The 27,457-nt window shown below is 42.1% G+C and overlaps 1 protein-coding gene across 6 annotated transcripts in view; it reads left to right on the top strand.

The window, feature by feature from the left end:
* The window catches only part of CDC42BPA (CDC42 binding protein kinase alpha), a 329,094-nt gene that overhangs the window by 270,068 nt on the left and 31,569 nt on the right, over positions 1 to 27,457 (top strand). For 5 of the 6 annotated variants that reach the window (XM_075925322.1, XM_014570971.2, XM_075925320.1 and 2 more), the window contains exons 23-31: positions 136 to 174; positions 13,977 to 14,096; positions 14,809 to 14,889; positions 16,976 to 17,081; positions 18,019 to 18,155; positions 18,871 to 19,010; positions 19,758 to 19,839; positions 24,486 to 24,702; positions 26,999 to 27,061. In XM_075925322.1, the coding sequence (XP_075781437.1) occupies positions 136 to 174; positions 13,977 to 14,096; positions 14,809 to 14,889; positions 16,976 to 17,081; positions 18,019 to 18,155; positions 18,871 to 19,010; positions 19,758 to 19,839; positions 24,486 to 24,702; positions 26,999 to 27,061 (985 nt within the window). The remainder of the gene's footprint in view (positions 1 to 135; positions 175 to 13,976; positions 14,097 to 14,808; positions 14,890 to 16,975; positions 17,082 to 18,018; positions 18,156 to 18,870; positions 19,011 to 19,757; positions 19,840 to 24,485; positions 24,703 to 26,998; positions 27,062 to 27,457) is intronic. The other variant, XM_006118059.3, reaches the window with a different exon arrangement.

Here is a 27,457-nt window from a genome sequence, read left to right as displayed (position 1 = left end):
TCTTAGGAATGCTTATTTTAAAATATATTTGTATATGTATACAGTTTCCCTGTTAACATAGGGACAAATTTTGAGTTTGTGTGTGTGCCCTTGAGTTAAGTTTTGTAACACATTTTCCTCCTTTCTTTGTTGAAGCACTCTCCTTCCTGTATTCCAGCTAACAAAGGCAGACGTGTAAGATGCTGTCATACTTTGTGTGGCCCTTTATTTTTGCCTGTGGTGTACATGCCTTTGTTTAATGTAGACTGTCCTATGTTGACTATTTATGGCTTGTGTATCTATCTTATGCATGCTTTGTGCTGCTATTGCTGCTGCTGCTGCTGCCGCTGCTGTGCTCTTTGTTGTTTTAAAGCTGTGAGTTCAAAGCTTTAGGAATGCTGGTAATATTTCTGTGACCAGAATGCCATAGTAACTAAAGACGGTGCTTTGGGTTTTATTCTTTTTTTTTTACATAAAAGGGAAAGTCATTAAAGCTCATTGTGAAAATGGCTTAGATAGCAGCACACTGCTTAGAGAGCAAGGATAAGCAGAACTCAAAGCAGAGTATCTTTGCTTCCATTCTATTCTGAAAGTGCTTGCGAGATATTTTACAGGAATTTCCCATAAAAAGCAGACGTTTGGCACTCAAGAAGCATATTTAGGAACTGTCGTGATCCAGATATGTTTTCTTTAAAAAGGTAGAATTTTAAGCGGGTAATTCAAGTACTTTGTAGTAGCCAATAGAAGCAGAAACTCGTGTGTGTGATAATATATGATGTAAATATCTTCAGCCTTAGAGGCATTGATGGATTGATAAACGTTTCTGAAAATCTATATAAATAATGTGATTATATCCATCAAAGTGTTGTCAGAATGCTTGAAGTAGGTACATTACCCAACGAGGAGTAATATGTCTATCCTGGATGCTCAACAGTTGGTGATTATATAAGGCATAGAGTATTGGAAACCGCACCTATATTAATATTAAATTATTCAGCTAATTATTTTTCTCTCTAATAATAATAATAATATGTTCACTGCAGTTCAAAACACAGATTATTATATTTTTCCCAACCCAGTTTACAGTGTACAATATCCAGTATTTAAACATTATGGCTCTGATTCAGAAGTCCCATCTCAATTCAGCATGTACTTTAAGTGGATGGACTTTAGTAATATATTTAAATACTTTGCAGAATTGGGCTTAGTCCTACAACCGTTAAACGTGTAATCCTGTAGTAGTCCACAAGACTGCTTGCATGATTAAGGGCTATACAGTTGGATGATGATCATGCTTTAGATAATCTGGACGTTAGTTAATGGTGCTTTGAGGCTAATTTGAAGAATTTTCATTCAACCAGATTATGGCCTAGAAAGACATTACTAAGAGCTTTGTGTACATTATGTGGCAATATACACTATGCGGGTGTGAATTTTATTTCATAGTAACTGGCCCACGTAAGCACTTTTGGTATTCACTAAAAATTCCTTAGTGTGTGTTAACTTAGTGTTTTAGCACAGGAGAGAATTTTTAGTGTTCACCGGCAGATTGTATGCAGGCCAGTTAGTATGTAATATGTGGGGATGCTTTAAAATTCACACTTTTATTGTGTACATTGCTGCATCATACAGGCAAGTCCTAAATCCATTTTGTTTGGAACTAAACTTTGGAAAAATTGCAACATCCTACAAAGTAGGCCCCGCTTCTACAGTTAACAGCAAAACTTCCACTGACTTTCCAGAGTGCTGGATCAGGCCGTAAGTTATTTTTTCAATTTCAGTAAATGTTTCTTATAATGCCATAAATGACTTTCTAAGTACAACATTTTGTAGATCTTTCAATAAAAGTTTCATAGCTTCCACTATGTTGATGGCAAATGGTTTATCTTTTAAGGATGCACCTTGAAGATGTTCTTCTGTATGTAAATGTTAGGTTGTAAGATAACCTTATCTCTCCAGCAGATATTCTTTTCTGTACATTTTAAAATATTTATAAAACTCCAGACTAGATCGCCAAATTTAACTTGAAAAGGATGGTATTTCTGTCTCTTGCTATTGAAATTTATCCTACAATTAATTGTTGGGGAGGAGGTTGTTCTGTTTGTAAAGTTTGAGTGAGACCCAAGCACTGTTGTACATATGACTGGGGATATCATTGCTTAAAGGCATCATTAGTTTCTGATATTAGTAAAGATTTGGAATGATAATTTGCACCTGGTAAATCTGAGCACAAAAAGTTTGCTTACTGCTTATTATTGCCATAATGCTTAAAATATATTTTCTCCTTGTAGCAAATATTGGTAAGTAGGCATTTTTACTTTTCTGTATGGAAAGAGAATGCATGCATCATTACTGGTAGACACCTTTATCAATACGGAGTTTTTTAAGATGATGAACATTCTCTACCACCTGTTATCTAAAACAGTTTGAAGCCTTTGTAAAAATTATAAACCAGAGCACTCCCTCATGCTATTTGAAACAAAAATTTCAGATTACACCTGTTCCTTGTTGTGATTATATTTTTAGATGGAAAGGACCATTTATGCATGTTCAAGAAAGCAGCTTGGAAATAGAACATGTATCCTGAAGGGTTATGTAGTTTGTGATACTCCATCAGTAACAATGGATAAAAGCTTTCACTGGGGTGTTTATAGTTTTCATATTGCTTCTGGGCAGTTAGTTTTTGGATTACCAGGGTGGCCATTCACAGCTGATTATGTAGAAAAGACTGTCCTCTACAATCTACCCCAGTGGTTCTCAAACTGTGGGTCAGGAGCCAATTTTTAATGGAGTTACCAGGGCTGGTGTTAGACTTTGAGGCCTAGGGCCAAAGCTCAAGCCTGAGCCCTGCCACCCGGGGCTGAAGCCCTCAGTGGCAGGGGGTCAGGTTACAGGCCCCTTCTTGGGGCTAAAGCCTGAGGACTTTGGTTTGGTTCTCCCTTGCCTTCTCCCGGGCCCTCCTGGGGTCAAGTAGTAATATTTGTTATCAGAAGGGGGAGTAGGGTTGCCAGGTGTCCAGCATTGACCTGGACAGTCTGGTATTTTCACCTCCTGTCCAGTAAAAAAAATTTAGAAAATACCAGACACCTAAAATGTCCGGTATTTTCTGGTTTTTTTTCCCGGCCAAGAGGCAAAACTACAGGGTGCTTACCTGGTTTTGCAGAGGAGCTGTCTGGCCCGGAGCAGGCAGGCAGCTGGCAGGTTTTTTTGTTTTTTTTTTGTTTTTTTTTTTGCTTAATAACTCTCGGGGTCCTTTTTTTTTTTTCTCTCAACAACTTTGGTCTCCCCTCCCCTTTTTTTTTCCTCAACAGAATTTTTTCCTTGGTGGTTTTTTTTGGGGGGAGGAGGGGTATTTTTGGTTAAATCATGTGGCAACCCTAAGGGAGAGACAGTGAAGTGTAGTTTGTAAACCCCTTATCTATCCTATTGCAAACATCTTTGGTCTCCCCATTTATTTATAGTCATCTGATTGCTAACAGAGAGAGAGAAGCAGCTACTTAGCCTGCCTGCAGCTTAAAAATATATTTATACAAGAAAGTTCAACTCTGTGGAGACATCTTATTTTTTGGGTGGCTTTGCATATTCTCATGGAAGGGTACTGCACAACCTTGTGGTATGTTGAGAGAGAACCATTTTCTAGCACTGTCAGCTAGAATGCTCCCATGCTTGTCATCTCCTCGGCATCACACTCCCCTGAGAGAAAGGCTGAATGGGGGCATAGAACACCCTCATCACTTTAGAACCTTCCAACTGGATGCCATATGAAGATATGAATCTCTTTGGTTTCTTTAGAGCCAGAGCTGCTTTCTTTTTAGGTAGATAGTCTTAATTTTTTGTTTAAACTGTTAGTGATTTTTTTTTTCAGTTCCGAACTGAAAGTTTCAGAACTGAAGAAGCAGAAAAAAGGTTTTAAAGGTTTTAAAAGGTGCCCTACCTGCCTGTCTTCCAAGCAGCTGACAACCACCTATGATGCCTCAGGTGCTTTGGACAAGGATGTTCACATTCTGGTTGTTTGATCTGATGACCTCGTCTCCTAAGGCTCATCAGGATAAAGAGACTCCCTGCAGCTCCTTCTCTTGGAGTAAGCCCTGAAGGTCAGACCCTGTGGTTCCAAGTAACCCTCCATTCTTCTTTGAGGAGTCCCTGTGGGTGCTCCACTGAAGATGCTGGGCTTGCCCTAGCGCTGCAGATTATCACATGCCTCCGCCTTATAGGTCATGTGGCCGCCACCGCTTACGTGGTACGTCACACCAGGCTCCACTTTCGCAGCCTTCAACACTGGCTCGCCCAAGTGTACAACCATACCAAGCACGAATTGCACAGAACAGTGACTCCTCCACAGTCCATTCTCACATCACTCATATGGTGGATGAACCCCAGAAATCTCCTTACCAGTATACCTTTTCAACAACAGCAACCGTCGTACCACATAACTACCTACGCTTCCCTTCTAGGATGGGGCGCACACATGGGCACAATGTCAGTACAAGGCCAATGGTCACCTTCAGAGGCACGTCTCCATATAAATCTTCTCGAGTTCCGGGTAATACACAATGCCTGCAAACACTTTCAAGATCAGATCCATGGCACTATGGTGAGGATTCTCACAGACAAAGTAGCTGCTATGTACTACGTGAACCATCAGGGAGGGGCTCGATCACATTCCCTATGCAGAGGGGCAGTCCAGTTCTGGAAGTGGTGCATTCGCCACGCAATAACACCTTCGGCATCTTACCTGGAGCTACAAATGCGACAGCAGATTTCTTCAGCAGACATTTTGCCCAGGAACACGAGTTGGAACTTCATGACGGAGTCCTCTACCTCCTCTTTCACTGCTGGGGTACTCCCGCAATAGATCTGTTCGCAACTCACTGCAACAAGAAATGCAGAAAGTATTGTTCCAGAGCAGGTATGGGTCTGGCCTCCCTCGGCGATGCCTTCTTGATCAGCTGGACCAGTCCTCTCCTATATGCTTTTCCACCAACCTGTCTAATTCCCAGAGTCATACAGAAGGCGAAATAGGACAAGACCCAAATCACCTTCATAGTTCCAGCATGGGCACATCAACATTGGTTTCCCTTCCTTCAACACATGTCGCCTCTGCCACCATTCCCCCTCCCAGCCTTCCCAAATCTTCTCAGTCAGAACAAGGGGTTGCTACAACGTCCTCAGCTCCATACGCTGAACCTGACCGCATGGCTCCTCAATTGGCTGAACCCCATGGAAGACCTCTGCTCCTCACAAGTTAAAGATATCCTCGTTCATAGTAGACAACAAACGACTAGGAACTACTTACCTATCAAAATGGTGTCGTTTCGTATCTTGGTGCACAACTCATGATGAATGTCTGGAATTGACCCCGATTCCTGTCATCCTCGACTATTTACTCCGCCTAAAACAAACAGGATTGGCACAGTCATCGCTTAGAATTAATCTGGTAGCCATCTCAGTCTTCAGGCAACCTATTGGGGGCACGTCTCTATTTGTACACCCGATTCTTCAAGTTCCTGATGAACTTAAGCCCTCCTTGGGAGCCCACTCTTCTACGCCCCGCTCCCCCCCGGAACGCAGACGTCGTGCTCGAAGCACTGATCACTCCACCGTTTGAACCACTGGCTACGGTGCCACTTTGCTTATTAACGTAGTTTTTCTCCTTGCAATTACTTCGGCTCTCATGGCAATCCCGCCGTATACGATATTTAGCAAGGACAGCGTAATACTGCGTCTCCACCCTAAGTTCATATCCAAAGTATCATCCAGTTTCCACATAAATGAACCAATCGTCCTCCCTTCCTTTCATCCGAAGCCACATAGTTCTCCATGGGAGGCAGTCCTGCATACTCTCGACGTTAGGAGAGCCCTAGTGTTCTATATAGACCGTCCAAGCAGTTTAGGAGAACAGGCAATTTGATAGTTTCCCTAGCTCACAAATCAAAAGGACTACCGTTATCGTCCCAGCGTATCTCCAAGCTCATTATCAGTTGTATAACCGAAGCATATGCCTCAAGACACATTCCTCTCCCGACACAGCCCTGAGCCCATTCTGCGAGGGCAATGGCAGCTTCTATGGCCTTCCTTAAAGGTGTCTCTTTAAAGGACATATGTAGAGCCGGAAACTGGTCCTCCCATGTCACTTTCGTTAAACATTACTCTATACATCAAGGCAGGCTCTCAGATGCCATGGTGGCATCAGCGGTGCTCTCTTCAGCAGACAAATGAGGACTCCGATAATTTTTCCCTCCCTCCTGCTGTTGAGGCACTGCTGTTCAGTCACCTTCAGTGGAGCACCCATAGGGACTCCTCAAAGAAGAAAGTGAAGTTACTCACCCCAGGTGCAGTAACTGTCATTCTTCTACATGGTCCCTGTGGGTGCTCCACTACCCGCCCTCCTTCCCGTTTTGGAGTCTGTTTCTTGTTTATTATATCTTCTAGATTCTGAGGCGGACTTGAGGAACTGGCGGGAGCGAGACCGCACATGCTGCAAGACGCCACTGTGCATGCGCGGTCCTGCCGGGTACTGCTACAGCAAATGATCTCTGTTTCTGTGGCGCCAGGGCAAGCCCAGCACATTCAGTGGAGCACCCATGGGGACCATCTCAAAGAACGACAGTTACTGCAACTGGGGTGAGTAACTTCGTTTTCCAGAGTTAAAAAGCCAGTCACTCAATAAAGGACTGAAGTCACACCCCGACTGGGATAGATCCAATTCCTGAAGCCCTCTTATTTAAAATCTCTGAAGTTTCAAGGGGCCAGACCAAGGATCATATGGTTGAATAACTCTCCAGAAGAGAGACCAAGAAACAGTTGTCTCTCACATCTGACATTTGAAGGCCACTGGTCTGTTCAGGAAAAAAACCTTTTACATCAGTGCGTTGGAATTAAGAGCTGTTCATCTGGCATTCAGATCCTCCATCACTTGCAGGGGAGGATTGTGTAAGTGGTTAGAGGCAAAACATCAGCAAAGAATTACATTAACACAAGCAGGGGAGTGCACATTCTGCTTTTCTGTGTACAAAGATAAGTCCATGGAATTTGTCTTTTTGTCTCAACATTTATTCTGTGGCTCTGCCTCCAGCAGGAGAAAACAGTGTACTTGTGAACCGTCTCAGCTGAGACTACTCTCCAGTGCACAAGTGGTCTCCCTAAAGGATTAGTTGGTTGAAACTATTTTCCAGGCTTGGTTGACCAGACACAGATCTTTTTGCAACCAGACAACAACAAATGTCACCTTTTCTGTTCTGGAGCAGGTTGAGACAGTCAGTTTTTGTCAGATGTCTTCCTTCTACACTGGGAAAGTTTTATTGTCCACTTCTTCTCCTCCCACACTGATCCAGAAGATAGTAAGGATGGTATATCAGGACAAGGCAAGGATGATACTGATTGGCCGAGGTGGGCCATGTAAGCAGTTGTTTACTGATCTCCTTCAACTGTGTGGCGGAGTTTTCATGCTTCTTCCGCTATCCCAGAATGACACAGGATCTTTCATCCAGATCCACAGTCTCTTCAACAGATAGTATGAGCTATCTGACTTTGACTCAGTCTGCTCTTGAGCACTCATATTCTCCATCTGTACAGGACATCATGGTTAACTCTAGAAAAAAATCTACAAGAAACTGTTACCATCTATAGTGGTCCAGATTATAGTGGATGAAAATTCTGACTCCTCTATGTTGGCTTTGTGTTCTACCATAGTGCACTTAAAGAATCAGGATTTATCTAACTAATTATAAATAGTTCATTTGGCAGCTATTTCCACTTATCACACCCTAGTTCACTGGTAGGCAGAATGTAGCTTACCAGGTAGCTTCAGAAAAAATACCGGAGACACTTGATTGGGGAGGGGAAGGGAGGGACAGGCTGGGAGGGGAGCGAAGCTGGCCAGGAGGAGAGGGGGATGGGGCAGCAGAGCTGGACGGGAGAGATCAGACGGAGGAGGGTCAGAGGAGCGGGGCTGTCTGGAGGAGATCAGGAGGAGGAGAACCAGCTGGCAGGAAGCAGGACTGGTCGGGGGGAGCGGGGCTGACTGGGGGGGGGGGGAGAATCAGCCAGCGGGGAGCGGGACTGACCCGGGCATATGCAGATCCCAGGGCGCTGCCTGTCCCATGCACGGTCCTGGTGAAGCACAAGGGTGTCCGGCTATGGCTCCATAACGCGCTTGAACAGCGCTCAAGAGTACGGACAGGGCTTCTCCTCCCCCCCAAGGTGTCACTCCTATGTCAGACGCAACCAGAGGCTCCCAGCAATGATCACGCCCCACCTCCCAGCCACCCCCCCCCCCCACACACACACACACCTTTGCCAGGCTTCCATCAGGCGCCCAGCCAGAAAACCAGGAAATACCGGATATTGCACATATCCAGTATTTTTTTAATGGACGGGGGCGCAAAACCAGACTGTCCGGTTGAATACTGGACACCTGGCAACCGTAGCAGACCGTGGACTGCCCAAACAGGATGTTTACTTTTCATCCTCAGGTATGGCCGCCCACAGCTCCCATTGCCCACAGTTTGCCATTCCGACCCAACAGGAACTGCAGGAAGCAGCAGCCAGCAAGTCCCTCTAGCCTGCGATGCTTCCTGCAGTTCCCATTAGACAAGAACTGTGAACCAGAGCCAATAGATGCTCCGAGTGGCCGTACCTGCAGACACAAAGTCAACAACCTGTTTGACGGCCCACCAGTGGCTTACCCTGATGCAGATTGCTCTAGTTGATGGTTCAGTTAAAAGATTTATGAGAGGATTATCAAATGTGAATCCCCCTGCTAGCGGTCCTGTTTCTTCTTGGGATCTTAATTGGATGTTGTCCATGTTAGTGAAAGTGCCTTTCAGGCTCCTAGCTGAGTGCTCTTTGTACCACTTATCTAATGAGAACAGTTTTTGTTATAGCTATAATGATCAGGAGAGTATGTGAATTGAATGCCCTTGTGGCTGATGCATACTTCAGTTGTTTCCCTAAAGACAAGGTGGTTCTCAAATCAGATTCTAGATTTTTAAATGTAGCGGTGTTTGGTTTTCTTATCAGTCAGACAATGCCCGTTTTTTCCCCTAAGCTGCACTGTAATAAAGTAGAACGTGTCAAACATACTTTGGATATCAGAAGGGCCCTCGCCTATTACCGGTAGAGGACTAAAAGTTTTCATAAATCTTTCAGATTGATTGTGATTTATGCCAAAAGCCACGTGAGACATATGGTTTCTTACCAGACTATTTCTCTGTGGATTAAACAAAAGCAGAAGTCCTTGTAATCTACTGCAAATCAAGCGCATTTCAATAAAGCTGTAGCTAGGTTCTTCACCTCTCTTAGGCAGGTGCCAGTTATTGAAATCTGCAAAGCTGCAACCTAGATTTCTAGGAGAAGAATAGGATTTACAGGATTGTGCTTATCTCCATTCAAGTAGACCTTGGTTCCTTCCTCCAGGTTTCTTTCAGCACTGCTTATTAACATATCCCAGAAGTGAGACTATGCAGAGGCACTTGAAGAAGAAATGAAGGTTACTTATTAGTAATCAGAGTTCTTTGACATGGCTCTGCATATTCACACTTGCCACCTCCCTTTCCTCCTTATCAGAGTCTTTGTTTTCTGAGCCTCTGGCTTTGCAATGGAAGCAAGCAAGCGAGTTGGGGAGGGCACTCAGTGACATAGGCTCACCCTAGATGTAGTACAAGAGCACCCTAACGTACATTGCTAGAAGATGGTTCTACTGCAAGGACCATAAGTGGCATAGTATGAATATGCAGTGCCATCTTGAACAACTCTGGTTTGAGGTAAGGAACCTTTATTTTTCACTGAGAACTTGCTTCTGTTCTAGATTTTCCAGTAAATTGGCTAAGGTCCAGTGCTATACAATAGAGAGATGAAGTCTTTTCTCTGTGTAGAATCATGTACAGTAACACTCCAATAGTCCGGCATCCAGTTGTCTGGCACTCCTGATAGTCTGGCATCAACTGGAACCTGGAACTGCTCAGGTCAGCCGTTCTCACAGCTGGGCCACTGTGAGCCGCAATACGTGCTCACGGCCCACACCATTCAGCTCATGGTCCCCAACGCACACAGCATCCAGCTTGCACGTGCTAGCAGCTGGCCACTGAGCACAGGCAGCTGCTTCAGGACCCGGACATAAGGCGGGGGGAGAAAGGGGATTGGGTGACAGCAGAGAGGGGAGGTGTTTGGCTCTGGGAAAGGGAAGGGGAGAGGAGGGGGTTAGGTTGCTCATGGCATCCCAGCCAGCTCATTGAAAAGCCGGCTGCTCAGCGCATGTACCCCAGCGCCTGGAGGGAAATGCACAGCTGTACCAGCGGCTCCGGGACCCAAGCATAAGATGGGCAGGGGGATTGGGTTGGGAGTATGCCCCCTTATAGTACCTCCTGGTACTCCGGCATATCCAATAATCCGGCACCACCTAGGTCCCACAGGTGCTGGATTATCGGAAGTCTACTGTACTTAGAAAATATAGGAAGCTCAGTTTAGGGATGTTAAATTGTGTTTAATCAGCTAATCAAGTTGTCGATGGAATTTCCATCAACTACTCAATTAGTTGATATGGGGGCAAACTGCAGAAGTTAGCTCCTGGCCCCTAACCTCCTCTCCGCCCTCTGCCCCCCCGCTTGCTGTCTCTCTGTGATAGAGGCAGCGGGGGTTAGGGGGAAGCGACTAGTTGAGTCACTACTTGACAACCCAATAAGCACATGCTTATTGGGTAGTCAACTAGTTGCTTACATTCCTACCTCAGGGTATGTCTACACTACAAAGTTAGTTCGAACTAACGGACGTTAGTTCGAACTAACTTTAATAGGTGCTACACTAGCGCTCCGCTAGTTCGAATTTGAATCGAACTAGCGGAGCGCTTAGTTCGAACTAGGTAAACCTCATTTTACGAGGACTAACGCCTAGTTCGAACTAGCTAGTTCGAACTAAGGGCTGTGTAGCCCTTTAGTTCGAACTAGTGGGAGGCTAGCCCTCCCCAGGTTTCCCTGGTGGCCACTCTGGCCAACACCAGGGAAACTCTATGCCCCCCTCCCGGTCCCGGACCCTTTAAAGGGGCACGGGCTGGCTACGGTGCCCGTGCCAGGTGCAAGCCTGCCAGCACCCAGCTAGCAGACCCTGCACCTGGCACGGCACAGAGCCACCCACCCGATGCCCCCCAGCCCACCCCCTCTTGCCGGGACCAGGCTGGCAGCTCCCGGGAGCTTGCCCTGGACCGCAAGAGGCGGGCACCTTCCTGGGCTAGTGCGGACATCGTGGACCTCGTCCACGATCTCCGCACTAGGCACAGGAAAGTGGCCGTCTAGGGCAGGAGAGCTGCCAGCCTGGCCACCCAGGACCAGGTGTGCATGAAAATCAAGGGGGTCCACTGAGACCCCCGACACTGAGCCCTGAGCTTACAATGGCCGTCCTGGGTCAGACCAAAGGTCCATCTAGCCCCGTAGCCTGTCTGCCGACAGCGGCCAACCCTAGGGACCCTGGAGGGGATGGACCGAAGACAGTGACCAAGCCATTTGTCTCGTGCCATCCCTCTCCAGCCTTCCACAAACCTTGGGCAGGGACACCACTCCTACCCTCTGGCTAATAGGACTCCATGGACCCAACCTCCATGACTTTATCTCACTTCCCTTTAAACTCTGTTCTAGTTCTAGCCTTCACAGCCTCCTGCAGCAAGGAGTTCCACAGGTTAACTATTTGCTTTGTCAAGAAGAACAACTTTCTCTTACTAGTTTCAAGCCTGCTACCCATTCCTTTCCTTTGGTGTCCTCTAGTCCTTCTTTATGGGAACTCAGGAAGAACTTTTATGAATGCACCCTCTCCACCCAACCCCTGCTTTTAGAGACCTCTATCCTGTCCCCTCTCCGTCTCCTCTTTTCTAAGCTGAACAGTCCCAGTCTCTGTAGCCTTTCTTCATCTGGGACCTGTTCCCAACCCCTGATCATGTTAGTTGCCCTCCCCTCTCCCAGCCTTTCTCTTCCCCTCTCCCACCTCCTTTTCCCAGTCTCCCCCAGTTTTGTTCAATAAAGACAGAGTCAATGTTGGAAGAAACGTTATCTTTATTTTGTACATCAATAAGAAGGGGGGCTAGGGAAGGGTAAGTGGAAGGAGGTGAGGGAGGAATGGGGTACGAGCCCCCGATGGGGAGGACTGGGCTGGCTCTGTGGGCTTCTGGGGGTGGAAGCTCTCCTGCAGCCCCCCAATTACTCCCTCTCCCCAGATGGCAGCCTGCGGCAAGTGCAGCCGGGCTGATGGCCGAGTGGTGTGATGTGCCCAGTGTGGGCACTCAGGGCACTCCAAGCCAGAACTTCTTTGCAAGCGGGGCACCCCTTAGAACTGTGTGTCCGGGGTGGGGGTCGGGTCCCTTTAAGCGCAGCCCTCGGCTAGCCTGAGACAGCATCTCCCTGCTCTAAGTCCTCCTTTTATGCCCTGCCGGCACTGCTTCCGGCCATCCTTAAGCCCTGTTCAGAGTCCACTCAATGTGGACTTACTAGTTCGAACTAGCAAAACGCTAGTTCGAACTAGTTTTTAGTTCTAGATGCGTTAGTTCGAACTAGCTTAGTTCGAATTAACTAATTCGAACTAAGTTAGTTCGAACTAGCGCTGTAGTGTAGACGTACCCTTAGTTAGAATTGAGAATCAGTAATCTCATACATTATCAAGGCCCTTTTCACTAGCTGTATCTCTACTTAGGATGGCTTTACTTTCCTGCAGTTCAAAGGATATACACCTATGTCCTCATAAAATTGCCATTTCTATAGAAACAATGGCAAAGGAAACTTATCATTTGCTCTGTCTTTTACCCCTCACTGTGAGTAAGAAAAAGTTCAAAAAAGGGCAACAAAAATTATTAGGGATTTGGAATGTATGCCATATGAGAAGAGATGCAATAGACTGGGACTTTTCAGCTTAGAAAAGAGGAGACTAAGGGGGGAGAGGGTTAAGATAGAGGTCTATAAAATCATGACTTGTATGATGAAAGTGCATAAGGAAAAATTATTTACTTGTTCCCATAACATAAGAACTTGGGGTCACCAAATGAAATGAATAGGTAGCAGGTTAAAAGAAACAAAAGGAAGTACTTCTTCATGCAACGCATAGTCAACCTGTGGAACTACTTGTCACAGGATGTTGTGAAGGCCAGGACTTTAACAGGGTTCAAAAAAGAACTAGATAAATTCACAGAGGATAGGTCCATCAATGGCTATTAGCCAGGATGGGCAGGAATAGTGTCCCTGGCTTCTGTTTGTCAGAAGCTGGAATGGGTCACAGGGGGTGCATCACTTGATGATTCCCTGTTCTGTTCATTCCCTCTGGGGTATCTGGTATTGGCCACTGTCAGCAGACAGGATACTTTGCTAGATGGACCTTTGTTCTGACCCAGTATGGCCATTCTTATGTTTTTATGAGTATTTAGCAATTTTATAGTAAATTACTTGGCAAGAGATTTTATTTTCATATAATTTAGCAGCATTTGCAGGAGCAGACTGATTGATTGTGTTGTCTTTAGAAAAATTCAATTTTTCTCTTTCAGCTGATTTTCTAATTTTAAACTTTCAGTTCTTCTTTCCATTTAGAGCCTTAGTCCTGCCCTCAGATTCCCCATATCTATGCAGTATCGCACTGCCGTTAATGGGATTTCAAATATATAGGGTCCATATGAGCAAACCACATTACAGGACTAGGACCCACAATATCGGTGTTTGAAAATATCCTAATTTGACCTTTGAAAGTGCTGCATAGTCAGCCTCATCAAATACTCATTAAGGACCTGAACCTACAAATGTTAGCAATATGTTTAGCTTTAATAGTCCAGCTGAAGTCTACAAATATTTGCGTGCAAGGAAATTTAATTCTTTTAGTTTTTGTATATCCCTTACAAAAATGTTTAGCATTGTAATTGTATTATTCTTTCATAAGAAGTCTGCTGTTTCCATATTTTAGCTTGAGAAGAACAGTGAAATATTAATAGTGATTCGTTTATTTTTTGATTGTTTTCCCCTGCTTTGTTTTGCTAGATTGATTCAGTTGAGAACTTTACATTGTCTAATACTCCTTCACGGGATGAAGATATCAAGTCTCACCTCCATTCAAGATCTAGGTCTCCTTCCACAGCTAGTGACATCGAACCGATTGAGGTACTCTCAGTGCTGATGCTTTGATGTTTTACTTATGAACTAAGAGTTTGTTCTGTTGTGAGTCCTGCAAACATTTTGTCCTTCTATTGAAGATGAAATTCACTCACATGCCTCATATAAGAAATGTACACCATTTTAAGCCTTTAAACATGAGTTCTTTCCACTTTAGAGCAAATTAACTTTTACTCAGGATACAACTGATTGGGCTGGGGAATACACATGGAATGAATTGTAACTTATCTTTAGTTGTGATATATATTTGAAAAGTCTGTGCTAAAAATTACATTATACTGTAGTTTTGTTTAATGACTCATTCTGAATCGCTTTCAAAACCATATTAAGTCAAAATGCTAAATACCTATAACAATGTGGCCTGCATCTCCTTATTATAATGTACATTTTTAAAGGAAAATTTAAAGTTGAAAATTCAAACTGATTCTTTCAGTATAGACCATGCAGTATTAAACCATCTAAATAAATCTTTTCTTTATTAACAGAGCAGACTATTTTCTTGAAATTTTCTGCTGTGAGATTTAAGTTTTATTTTTGCCATTTTTCCCTTATATTAGTTTGTTCCCCACTTTGGTTGCTTTGCAGTTGATTGTTGGCATTTTGGTTTGGTTTGGTTTTTTGGTTTTCTGTTCTGGTCAAATAGCTTTTGATAACGTGCCTTTGATGTCTCACTCCTTTTTTGTGGGGTGGTTGTGTTTAGGTTACAGATCATCCTCCACGCTCAGTTCACACACCAGCCATGAGACCGGCATTTATTGGATCAGGACTCTCTGCACCAAAGGTACACAGTTACACCTTCAAAAAGTTTATACAGAAAGGGAATGCATTTATTCCTAAACACTGGTTTCTGGAAATGTATCAGAATTTTCTTGTCAGAATTGCTTGCGGGTTTTGTGTTCAGTTGAGTCTCCAAAAAAGCAAGGAGTTTAAGGCCCCCAAACTCTGGTTAGGGTTGACTGCCTAATGCAAGAGTACATGCAGTTGATCGTTTGCTCTGCATGTCTGATCACAGCAAAATTGCTAACTTGGGCATTTAAAAAGAACAAATGGAGATTATGGAGCTAGAAGGTAATGGAGGAAAATATTTGCCAGGAAAAATTGAGGGAAAGGTTCTCCCTTTATCTGTTTTGGCACTTCACAGAAGCTTTTAGCTTGTGCTGGAAGTAACAGAGATAAAGATGTGGAGATAAAATTCACTATTGGTCAGGAAGGATGCTCCTTACCATTTAACCACTGCTAGGTGGTTGCTGACTGATCAGCTGTGCAGGGGATTCTTAGGTATGCCCCTTCATGCTACAAAACTGAAGTCACTGACCAATGCAGGCCCAGCATAGAAGAACAAGATGGGAATAGAGGAGATATGGATTTGTCTGTGCAGATCCTGAAACCCCAGAATCTTTTGCAAACAACACAGGATGATGCAGTCAGCTCACACTCTGTGTCTGGTTGAGAAAATGAATCCCAGTTCTCCAACCTTCCTGGACTCCACTTGTGCAGATACTGTGCATTTGCCCACTCGCTCACTACGCTGGCTGGGAACTACCCAGCCACACAGCGCAGCCAACCATAGAGACAAACTTTGCCTGCTCCCCCTCTCACAGTTCCTGCTCCCCCTCTCACAGTTACCAGAGAGAGGGGCAGAGGTCTGGCCCCCAACCCCGTAAAGAGGAGGAGACAGATGGCCACCGGCCTGTCCTGTGACTGCTCGCAACAGACACTTGTCCACACATGGAGCATTCCCCATGGAGGGGATGACTTGACCAAGCAGAAGAGATCATCCCTGCCTAGGGGGATGCCCTGGTCAGAGTAAGGGGAAGAGAAACCCTGCTTCATTGAGAGAATTCCCCCCCTCCTCTCCATATCCTGTAACATGATGGGGAGAGTGTCTCTCATGTAAGGGACAGGAACAGGGGAGAGGGTCCGCTGGGTCTCTCACATGAGGTAAACTTGCACCAGCTTACTGAAACACAGAGTTGATGCAATCGTCTTCAGCCATATTGAAAATGGTCTCAAGTCGCAGAAAATCATAAACTAACCTCTGAAATTAAAACATTTACCTTCGATATGAGTATTTTACTCTGTTAGATGCCAGGAGTACTGACCAGTTTTTTTAATAGACTTCTAGGTCTATCAAATAAACATCAGGTCTCTAATACTAGCCCAGGGTCTTGGGCAGTTTCTAATCATGCTGGGGACTTCTATTGGAAGTTTTACGGTAGTGTATAATGACATTAAAGTATACAGTAAAAGCATGGCAGATGACATTGAAATAGATGCCAGTTCAAATTTTTGTTAAATGTAGAGGTATTGTGGAATATATCCAGTGAGTGAGTGACCTACTGACTTTGCAAAAGCGACGAAGAGTCCTGTGGCACCTTATAGACTAACTGAAGTGTAGGAGCATAAGCTTTCGTGGGCAAAGACCCACTTCGTCAGATGCATGCATCTGACGAAGTGGGTCTTTGCCCACGAAAGCTTATGCTCCTACACTTCAGTTAGTCTATAAGGTGCCACAGGACTCTTCGTCGCTTTTGCAGATTCAGACTAACACGGCTACCCCTCTGCTACTGACTTTGACAACCTTCCTGTCAAAAGTGTCAGCAAACTCATATGCTGGGACATGGTCCAAGTTTCAGTAGTTAGTTTATAGAGGATTGCAGCAATACATAAAAATAGAGCTATTTTAAGACCCGATAAGAGCTGCAAAGTAAATTTTCAGACCAGGAATCATGTGCACAGCTCTCATTTTTAATACACTTAAGCTGAACTTTCCAACCCACATGTGTGCTTTTTTGTAAGTTATGTCTGTGAAAACGTAGTTCTTTGTGAAAAATGTTACGAGACATTTGTGTTCATTTGTTTTACAGCCTAAGGCCCATCAATTTGTAGTGAAATCTTTTAATACTCCTACAAAATGCAATCAGTGCACATCTCTGATGGTTGGCTTAATAAGACAGGGCTGCACTTGTGAAGGTAAGTGTGACAAAAGTAAATGAGAGCTCAGGTCTAATGGAAGGTGTTATTCCAAGTTACACAAGTAGCATTATTATGTTGAAATAATGTGTTACATAATTCTAATGTTCAACTCATTTGTTGTGTTCTTTATCTTGCAACTTTGTCACAGTGGGAGCTAAGCATTGTGTGTATCTCTCACAGAAGATACTACAGTAAATTATGTAACTGGGTAAATGACATGGGGTAAAACATTTAGAATACTATGGTTCAGTGATTTATTCTTGATTTATAATGGCAGTGAGGAAACGTGGTTATGGTCAGGTGTGCTGACAACAGCCTGACGTGGGGGAAAATGAGGGACAAGCCAACATTCAACACCAATTTTACTCTCCTTCCGGATTTGGTTAGTGTAGATTTGTACCCACACAGGCCCATACAAATAATTTAGGATAGTTTCAGCTTTCACTGTTTTCTGTTAGTAATGGGCCTGAGCCAGAATAATAGATCTGAACTTTGCAATTGCCTCAAACCTAACTTCACAACTGACCCCTCTTTCTTCCTGCTATTGCAAACCAGAATGTTGTAACCTGATACTGAATTCATCGGAATCTAGCTTTTCAAGGCCATACATTTACTGTTTCTTTACCATGATTTTAAGATACTCCTATGAGTAACTACTTTCCCCTCTTTGAATATATCAAGTCTTACTGAAATAATTCAGAAATGTAGCCGTGTTAGTCCTGGCCCACGAAAGCTCATCATCTAATAAACCATCTTGGTAGTCTTTAAAGTGCTACATAGTCCTGTATTTTGTTTTTGAAATAATTCAGTTATTGGCCATTGGAATCACTTCAATAGAGGGAGAACCTGCTTCCCATGTATTACCATAGTTTTCACATTACAAAAGAAAGGAGATTTTTATGAAACATTAACTCCTTTTTTCTCCTCTGATAAGTGTGTGGATTCTCATGCCATGTGACATGTGCAGACAAGGCGCCAGCAGTGTGCCCAATCCCTCCTGAACAGACCAAAGGCCCTTTGGGGATAGATCCGCAGAAAGGCATAGGAACTGCATATGAAGGTCATGTCCGCGTAAGTATTCAGAAACAAATGGATAATTTGGTGTTAACTTTGCTGTTGTCCCAAGCGGTCAGGGAATTAAAGTCTCTCTCTGAATTGTTTTATTGTACAAAGTTTTGAAGTTACAGCCTTGGAGACTGATGACCTAATTATTCACAAAACAGTTATAACATTGGCAGCCACAACCAAGCTCCTCTCTCTGTGCTGTGCTGTGCCAATGTACTTTGAACTTGTCTTAGAGGGAGCACTTCTAGAGTAAGAGGCCAGTTCAGTTTCAAAGTTGAATCCATTTTTGGGTCCCTCTATAGAGACTAGTGTCAGCCGTGGTAATGATTTCCTCTGAGGTGCATGGGCACTGTGCTGAGATCACCGAACAGCCATCAAATATTACTCACTCTCTCTTGGGTGGATACCAACAGGTGAACTAGAGATGAGCACAACACTGTTTCTTCTATCAATCCCTCTGTTCCTTTAGTATGAGTTTATGGGTGTAGAAGGGTAAAATAGGGACCAAACCTGTGACACTACAGGTTTTCTATGATCTAATGTAGTGCTCACATGTGGCACTTGGATAGGCTGCTGAGCTGGCTCTCAGTTCTTTTACTGCATACTTCTCCTATGACTGGTGTTACTCTTCCTTGTTAGTGACAGGCCCAATACTTGCATTATGCTCATTGGAAAACTCACATTCGTGAAAATCTGATCAGTGCTAATTATTTTACTACAGGTTCCTAAACCAGCTGGAGTAAAAAAAGGTTGGCAGAGAGCACTGGCCGTGGTCTGTGATTTCAAACTTTTCTTGTATGATATAGCAGAAGGCAAAGCAGCCCAGCCCACCGTGATAGTGAGTCAGGTTATTGACATGAGGTAAGCTGTTTAGTTCTGAGTGGAGTTTTCTGCGGAAAACCAAACAGAGCAAATTCTTCACTTTTGAGTTCTTTCAAATGAAGGTTACATCCAGGAAGGTTCTGTATTCCTGAGCAGTATTTTAAAGTGAAGCTCATTTTCTAGTAAACTTCGTTGCTACTGAAAATTTCCAGTTAAAAAATCATAAAATTTTGTTCTGGCATAAAACTTGTCACACAAGATCTCAACCAGGGACCTAAATGAATCTTTTGTGGTAGTTCTTAACCAAATGTGGTTCTAACAACTGACAGTGCTTAGTGGCTGTAGCTGAAGTTTGATCTCTCTTGCTATATAAATATCCAGAGTGTGGATTTCTGTATAAATTTCCAGTGCATTCTTATACATCTATCTATGCCCAAGCATTTGTACTGATACCAGCAGTCCAGGATTAGAGGAAAATGTTCGGGGCGGGGGAGTGGAGGAATTGGGTTTTTGTTTTTTGCTTTTAATTTAAGTGGAAACCTAATGCAAAACTGCTTGGTAGATTTATCTCTGAACATATGTATAGTCAAAAGTTGGTTGCAGCACACTTGTACGTTATTTCTGCTGATACTAACAGGAGGATGGAAAATCAAGCTATTTTAAGAATTAGGTCTGAGTGCTACACTAATGTGTGTTCAGATAATAGCTCTTCATTTACTGTGGAAGTGCACACAGAGAATATCAGGCTTTTACTCCCTTCTGAATGATATCTGTTGTCTCTGTAAGGGATGAAGAATTCTCAGTGAGTTCTGTCTTGGCCTCTGATGTCATCCATGCAAATCGAAAAGATGTTCCCTGTATCTTTAGAGTAAGTATGCATGTTGAAACCTGTTTGGTATAGGTGAGTTTTGTTAGCATGGTGCACTGGGATTGAGCCATACACGCTGTCCTTCATTTTTTGAATGTTTCTCTCCATTGTTAACACTGGTCCAGCTCCACTCATCTTAGCAGAGGTGCATACAATTATTATGCATTATTTGTATTGCCATAGTGCCTGTATCTTTAGAGTAAGTATGCATGTTGAAACCTGGACTCCAGTGTGCTAGGCACTGTAAAACAGAAGAAGATGGCTCCTGCCCCAAAGAGATTACAATATGAGTAATATTTGAAGAATATACTTGCATCTCATTCTCACAGTAAAATGACTTTTGGCACCTTTTAGAGTTTCTGTGGCTTCCCTTTCACTAATTTTTTTAAAATCTTCTTGAAATGTCTTATTTTCTTTGTTGTTCTTTAGTTCTGCAAGGGTCTGATACATTTACATTTTCTGACCTTAATCTTCCTCCATGTCTGTATTTCATATTATTCCTTGAACCATAGTACATACATTTTCTGTATATATGCATATCTCTATTGACTATATGGGCTTGATTCCTGCCAGCTTCATGTCAGTGGATAGGAATTGAGTGCAAAATACATGTAAGAGATTTGCACTGTAGATCTGATAGTAGGATCTTCCCTTCATTGGCTTTTCTTGTATTCTTGCCCTTTATTTGCTAGATGGTTCCAACAAACTTTATATTGCTTTGTTTGATGCCTGTCTGAGCTTTTACTAACTTCCTAGCCATTGCTTTATGATCCCATTCCATTTCATTCCACGCTTTTCCTCCTCTTCTTTTGTTCATTGTGCTAGAACAAAAGAGAAACCTGAACCACAAAACTGCATCCAGAACTAGGGAAGATCAGGATTGATTTTAGTGGGCCCAGAATTTCATCCCGAATTCAGATTTAAAGGCACATCTTTTGCTGAAACACAGCACCTTCATTCCATTTATTCTAGGTCCTCCATGTGCTAAAAGATTACATTATCAGTCCTTAATGCTCAGATTCTGTCCCATGTGCTGTACAGGTACTAAATTCAAACCTTTCTTTAATTCAAAACAAAGTAATGAATTTCTTCCTTTCTATTTTACCCTTTTGCATTGTATGAAAAGGGAGCAGTTCTGTTCCATGGCAAGAAGCATTTTGCTAGATTTATGCTTTTCACTCTATGCCCAGGAGCTCCAATCTCCAAATTACTACTAGTAATTTCTTTTCCTGAACTTCTTAGAATTCAGCTACATCCTCAGCTTCATTGTTCCTTCTCATTAGGCAATGCAAGTCTGATTCATACCTTAAAAAGCGTGTTCCCTATGTTGTCTTTGATTTCAGGGCATAATGATTGTGCCTCCTTTTTCCTTTTATAATCTTCCTTTTTAGGTCTGGATTCTGCAATGACCTTCAAGGGAAAGATCATCTCACCCATAAAGTCCTGTTGAAGTCTACATCTGTGCACAGCTCGCTTCAGGAGTGTCTTACTCCTCTACAACTCATTTCTACTCAGTCTCTAGACTCTCCAGTGGTCCCCAACCTTTTGGGGCTGCTGGGCACCTGGGGGTGGGGCTGTGCATGCACCGCATGCAGGGCCGAATTATGGGGGGGAGAGGGAGCTAGTCAGGCAGCTTCCCAGCGTGTCAACCTATGGGGGGCACCTGATAGCAGCTGTAAGGGGCGCCCAGCCGCATGGCACCCCTTAGAGCTGCCATCAGGCGTCATGGGCCGTTGGCTGCATGGCGCCTGTTAGAGCTGCCATCAGGCGCCGCACACCCGACTGCAGCTATAAGGTGCGCAGCGCGCCAGGGAGAGGGGCTGCTCATGCATCGCGTGCCCACTGCCCGGGGTGCAGGAATGGCTCGAGCCGGCCCTGGCCGCACGCTCAGGGCGCGAGAATGGCTTGGGCTGGCCCTGGTCACTCGGCGGGCGCACATAAACGCCCCGGCGGGCGCCATGGTGCCCACAGGCACTGCATTGGGGACCACTGCAAGCAGTTCAGATTACTTAGTGCTAGAGAAAATACTGTAGTGAGTGGTTCTGTAAAATGCGTGGGATTAGACTAAAGGAGTTAGTGGTCTGGGTGGAGATTGGCCCTGTATACTTTTGATATGATTTTGTATTTAGCCTCTGCTGATACTCAGTCCCTGGCTATGTTTTAGTTATGGTCCTAGTCCTGAATTCTCATCTATGTGCATATTCCTTTACTCTTTCTATTTTATTTAATATTTTCATTTGTATGTTTGAAACTTTGAGCCAAATTCTGCATTCCTTTGCTGAGCAAAACTCTTGTTGACTTTCGTGAGAATTTTGGTTGGTAATAACTTCAAAATTTGACCCTTTACTATTAGGACTATCGTCAGATTGACTGGATATTTAGCCCCGTTCTTCTTCACTTCAATATTTTTCACTACCTAATAATCTTTCCTGTTTTATTTAAATTTCTATGCTGGTCTCTGTCTCTTGCCTTTCCCTTACAAATTAAAACTCTCGCCCAAACACATCCTCATCAACCAGTACATTGCTTATTGTGGTGTTGTTGGCTGTGTTGGCTCCATGATATTGAAGAGATTGGGAAAATGAGGTAATATTTTTATTGGTGTTTTGTCAAATGTAGCGCTTTCCATTGTTTAGCTATATTTATTACTTTAAAATCCCTAGTGTGTCTCAGAATTGAAGTGTTAGCAAGATGCTTAGATTCCTGATCTGCCACTCAATGACTTGGCCTTGATCGTGCCAATGATAGTATTTAAGAGAATATTTCTCTGGTTTTTTTTACTGCACTCCGCTTCGTACATCCTTAAATCTGAATTTCAGGAGCTCCAATCTGTTTCCACCTGTGTTATTGGTTCCAACATGGTCCAAGACTACTAGCTGCTTTTCAGTTTCTGCCTGTAGCTGGTGCACCTGGAATATGATGTTACCTAAAATAGGATGCAGAAGGCAACAAACTATTCAAGATTCAGAGTCATGACTGAACACTGTACAGTCTCTATTTTTAAGCTTTGAAACCCAGTATTGAAGTCTGCTCTTTTTCTATACCCCAGGCTCTGTTCTTCATTGGTGTTTGTGCTTCAGTGGTGTTTCCATTGAAAATGTTTAACAGAAGAATTACATTTTCCTCTCCTTCCTTCTTTTTTTTCTTGCATCCTAGTAGTAAAACTGTTCCTTCTTATTGTTCAGTTTTCAATACCACATGTTCTGTACCCACCTCGTTATGTCATGGTCCCCTGCCTAATTTCAGAGAGTCCTTCATAGAAAGCATATACAAACATAGCAACTGAAAAAGAACACGAAAAAAAAGTAAAGATGGCTTCCCATGTTTGCCATTCACTATCTCTTAATTAAGTGAGTATCATTTGGATTAAATTTACCAGATACTAAGAACTTACAGGAATTAAATAAGTATATTTCTTTTTTAGGCTGTTTACATTCTTTTAGAATAATCTTATTCAATACAACAAAGTGAGTGTTACCAGGTAATAGAAGAAAAAAATACATAAAATGAGCTAAACTAAAGTGAAGTAAATCAACTATACCGCAGTTAGATTCAGTTATTCACAAGAGATCACAGAAGATTACACACAAGCATTGTCTCCTGAACAAACCTACTTTCTTGTGGGAGAAAAACGTGAAACAGAAGTTTGCTTCTCTGTGGAGCCTTTTGCTTAGAGTTTTTTCTACTTTATTCTCCAGCAATTCACAAAGTAATATCAACAATTGCTACTTTAAATCCATTACAAACAGCCAAATTGAAATTGAACACATCAAATGCAAATCTTCAGCTGACCCCCCCCCCAGACAGAAATTAAAAAAAAGAAATACTGAATACTTTGCTTATAGAAGATCTCGCCTCTGATGTTTTTTGTTGTTGTCTGCTAGCAACTCCATACTTCTTATGAAGTGTTAGACTCTCACTTGACTTCTTAGTGATTTAGGTAAAGTAAATCATAAAATACTTTTTGGAAAAGATCTTTCAGGACTTGCTCTTAATTCAATCTAGTGAGTGACACTAGGATTTGTTCTAATGGGACATATTTACTCTTATAATAAGCATGTCAATGTTGGGGAAAAAAGCCCAAATAATAGTGAATATTTTAATATAATTTAGAATTTGATTACTGGATAAACAACCACTGTTGTTAAAGAAATTACATACTTTAAAAGGTTGTTTGCTACTGAGTGTAGTTTCAAATCAGAGATGTTTTTTCACTTTTACGTGTAGCCAGATGGTCCAGCTATTTGAAAAGTTGCACAGGTGTGGGTTGCTCAAGCATAGTTCCCATTACATTAATGTTAGTAAGAATTTTAGATGTGCACCAAGCACAGAATAGACCTTCAGAAATACATGGGAAGCATGTTTTTCATTTATAAAGCTACCATAAGACAATAGAGTGGAAATCTCTAAATTATATCCTTAATAATAAATGCACTTAAAATGAAGTTTTCTTGGTTCAGTCATGTTCAGTAGATTATTTTTGCACGGATTTCTGATGCAGAAACTCAGTTCTTCAGTTGATTTGAATGCAGCTCAAGTCAGCATCTAATACAAAGTTTAATGATAGCCATGGACTTTTGTTCAGTAACTAATGATGAAGCCTCTTTCTTTTGTTTCTTAAGCATATCCCTTTAAAACTTTTTCAGGTTACAGCTTCTCAGCTCTCTGCATCCAGTAATAAGTGTTCGATCCTGATTCTAGCAGACAGTGAGAATGAAAAAAGCAAGTGGGTAGGAGTACTGAATGAATTGCACAGGATTTTGAAGAAGAACAAACTCAAAGACCGATCAGTATATGTTCCCAAAGAGGCTTATGACAGCACCCTCCCTCTCATCAAAACAACCCAAGCAGCAGCAATCATAGGTATGAAGTTGATAATCTGGACACTGTTACAATGTTAACGCTTTCTGCAGTCACCTTTCTTCCTAGGAAGTATAATAAATCCTTGCACTCAGAAAATTACGATGAGTCAAACATTTGCATCTAGATCTTTTGTTTTAAATGTAGAGCAACTGATTTGTAAATTAGGAGGGTCAAGGGTCTATGGTGCTGTGTTAAAGTTGCTGAGTCCAGAATCCTATCTGACACATAAGTGCTAGAGAGATTTGCTTTCTATAAGCTAAAGATATATTCAATCCGTTTCCTCCTACCCTCTGAAAATTTAAGAAAAATAAAGCTTCTGTCCGACTTCTGTTATTCCAAGATATATGTTCATACACTTTACTTAAAAAGAAATGTTAACACAATTTTATATTCTAGGTCCAAATAATTAATTCCCATTTATTATGTATGTTATTAATTGTGCCCCTTGATATTTATTAACTTGGTTTTGCACATGCAAAATGAGTAATTGAATGAGCAAAAACCAAATGTGCAAATAATGGATTTGCACATTGAAAATAGTGGAGCTTGTAAATCTCAATCATGCAATTTAAATTAAATCCTGAGGCTCAGTTAATCCATTTTTACTCCAGCAATTTACCAGCAAAGTCTATGAAACAAATGGGAATTTGCCTGAGTGAAGCAGACTAAGGAAAGGTGGGTTAAAATATTAGGATTTGGCCCTTCAGGAGGCTCGGAATCTGGACCCTAATATCTAAAGTAATCTTGGGTTAAACATCAATGTGAATATATAGTTTGGATAGAAAAATTACCCACAGAATGAGATAACTCTCTGTATTGACTACTGAATAACATCTGTTGAGCATTTTATGCCATATGCCAGTATGGATGAGGCTATGGGGATGTGTGGTGGATGCTCAATGTTTCTGGGAAACCCCAAAGAACATTCCCCTATCCTGTTTCATAACTAACCATCTTTGTGGCTGAGGAGTGGGCATGATTTGCATTGTATTCTGTAAACACCGCTCCTTAACTAGCCAAAAGCAGCACCACAGAGTGAGTTCTACAAAACTTTCTTTACCTCTTTATCTTTAGCATTTCTATCCTCAGTATATCCATATGGTAAGAACCTAGGACAGACACTCAGTCTGGCTCTATCACTTGCTAATGCACAGCATCTGTAATTTGAGTATTTAAATTTGATGTTTTGTTTACTATAAAGCCAGTATTTTACTTAAGTGCTCTGACCACTTGTTATGGATAATGTTACACAGTGATATTTTTACTAGAATGAGAAATAGAAAAGGCTGTGATATTTCTTTCAACTATACCATGAAAGAAATAAAATGGGAAGCTACCAGTGCATTTTTGTCTTCATATAAATGTTTTGGTTTTGGAGGACAGAATTAGAATTCAAAATTATCTTAACAAACAAGAGAAATTATATGAAATAAAGATGAAATTCAGTAAGGACAAATGCAAAGTATTTAAGAAGGAATTACCAATTGCATAAATATAAAATGGGAAATGCGTATGGAGGAGAACTACAGAAAAAGTCTGGTGATTATAATGGATTACAAATTAAATATAAGTCAACAATGTAAAACTGTTGCAAAAATGTATTAATAAGCTATATTAACAGGAGAGTGGTAAGCAAGATACAAGAAATAATTCTTCCACTCTACTTAGTGTTGATAAGACCTCAACTGGAGTATCACATTTCAGGAAAGATGTGGACAAATGGGTGAAAGTCTAGAGGACAGCAACAAAAAATAAAGATCTAGAAAACATGCCCTATAAGGAAAGACTGAAAAAATAGTTTGTTTAGTCTGGAGAAGAGCAGACTGAGGGGGGACATGATCACATTCTTCAAATATGTAAAAGATTGTTATAAAGAGGAAGGTGTTTTCCTCATCTACTGAGGATAGGGCAAGAAGCAATGGGCTTAAATTGCAACAAGAAGATTGAAGTTAAATATTAGGAAAACTTCCTAACTATAAGAGCAATTAAGGACCTGAACAAATTACCTAGGGAGGTTGTGGAATCTCCATCACTGAAGGCTTTTTAAAGTTGGTTAGATCAACGATTGTTGGGGACGGTCTAGATAATACTTGGTTCTGCTTCGGTAGAGGGAACTGGACTAGATGGTCTGTAGGTCCCTTCTTCTAGTCCTGCATTTCTATAATTTATGGTTTTCTGTAAGAGACAGAACTTCATGTTCTTATACTTTTGAAGCAGTGTAAGTCCCTCTTTTGAGCAGTGTCCAAAGAGTAATGCCTCGCCTTTTTAATTTATTCATGTATTTTTTCTGTGATAGATCATGAAAGAATAGCTCTGGGCAATGAAGAAGGACTGTTTGTTGTGCATGTCACCAAAGATGGTAAGATATAATGAATTGTACCAATTATACTATTTTTCAGTTTTTGAGTAGTCAGAAAAATGATTCTGTAAGCTTTGTTCTCTCTCAATATCTTCTAGCTCCAGTTTTTTAAGTTTACCGTTCCAAAGATGATTTTAATAACTGCTGGCTGTGTATCTTCCACTTGGGAGCTAATAACCAAGCTGTTCTGCATTGTTTCTGCCTCTAGCATCATTGTCATTAATAAAGATTGTGCATTTGGAGTGTAGCTTTTTTATTATATTTGCAAGATTTTGTTGCATCAAGCAGAATGGTCTCTGCAGATATAACAGAAATAAAAATATGTTAATTATGAATAAATAAGTAAAATGGTGCAGACCTGCTTGCTGACTAAATATTTTTACCTCATGATTTTTC

Source organism: Pelodiscus sinensis, chromosome 3 (assembly GCF_049634645.1).
Source record: "Pelodiscus sinensis isolate JC-2024 chromosome 3, ASM4963464v1, whole genome shotgun sequence".
Classification (NCBI taxonomy): Eukaryota; Metazoa; Chordata; order Testudines; family Trionychidae; genus Pelodiscus; species Pelodiscus sinensis.
Note: the sequence above shows the minus strand (reverse complement) of the source record. Positions and strands in the feature narration are given on the sequence as shown.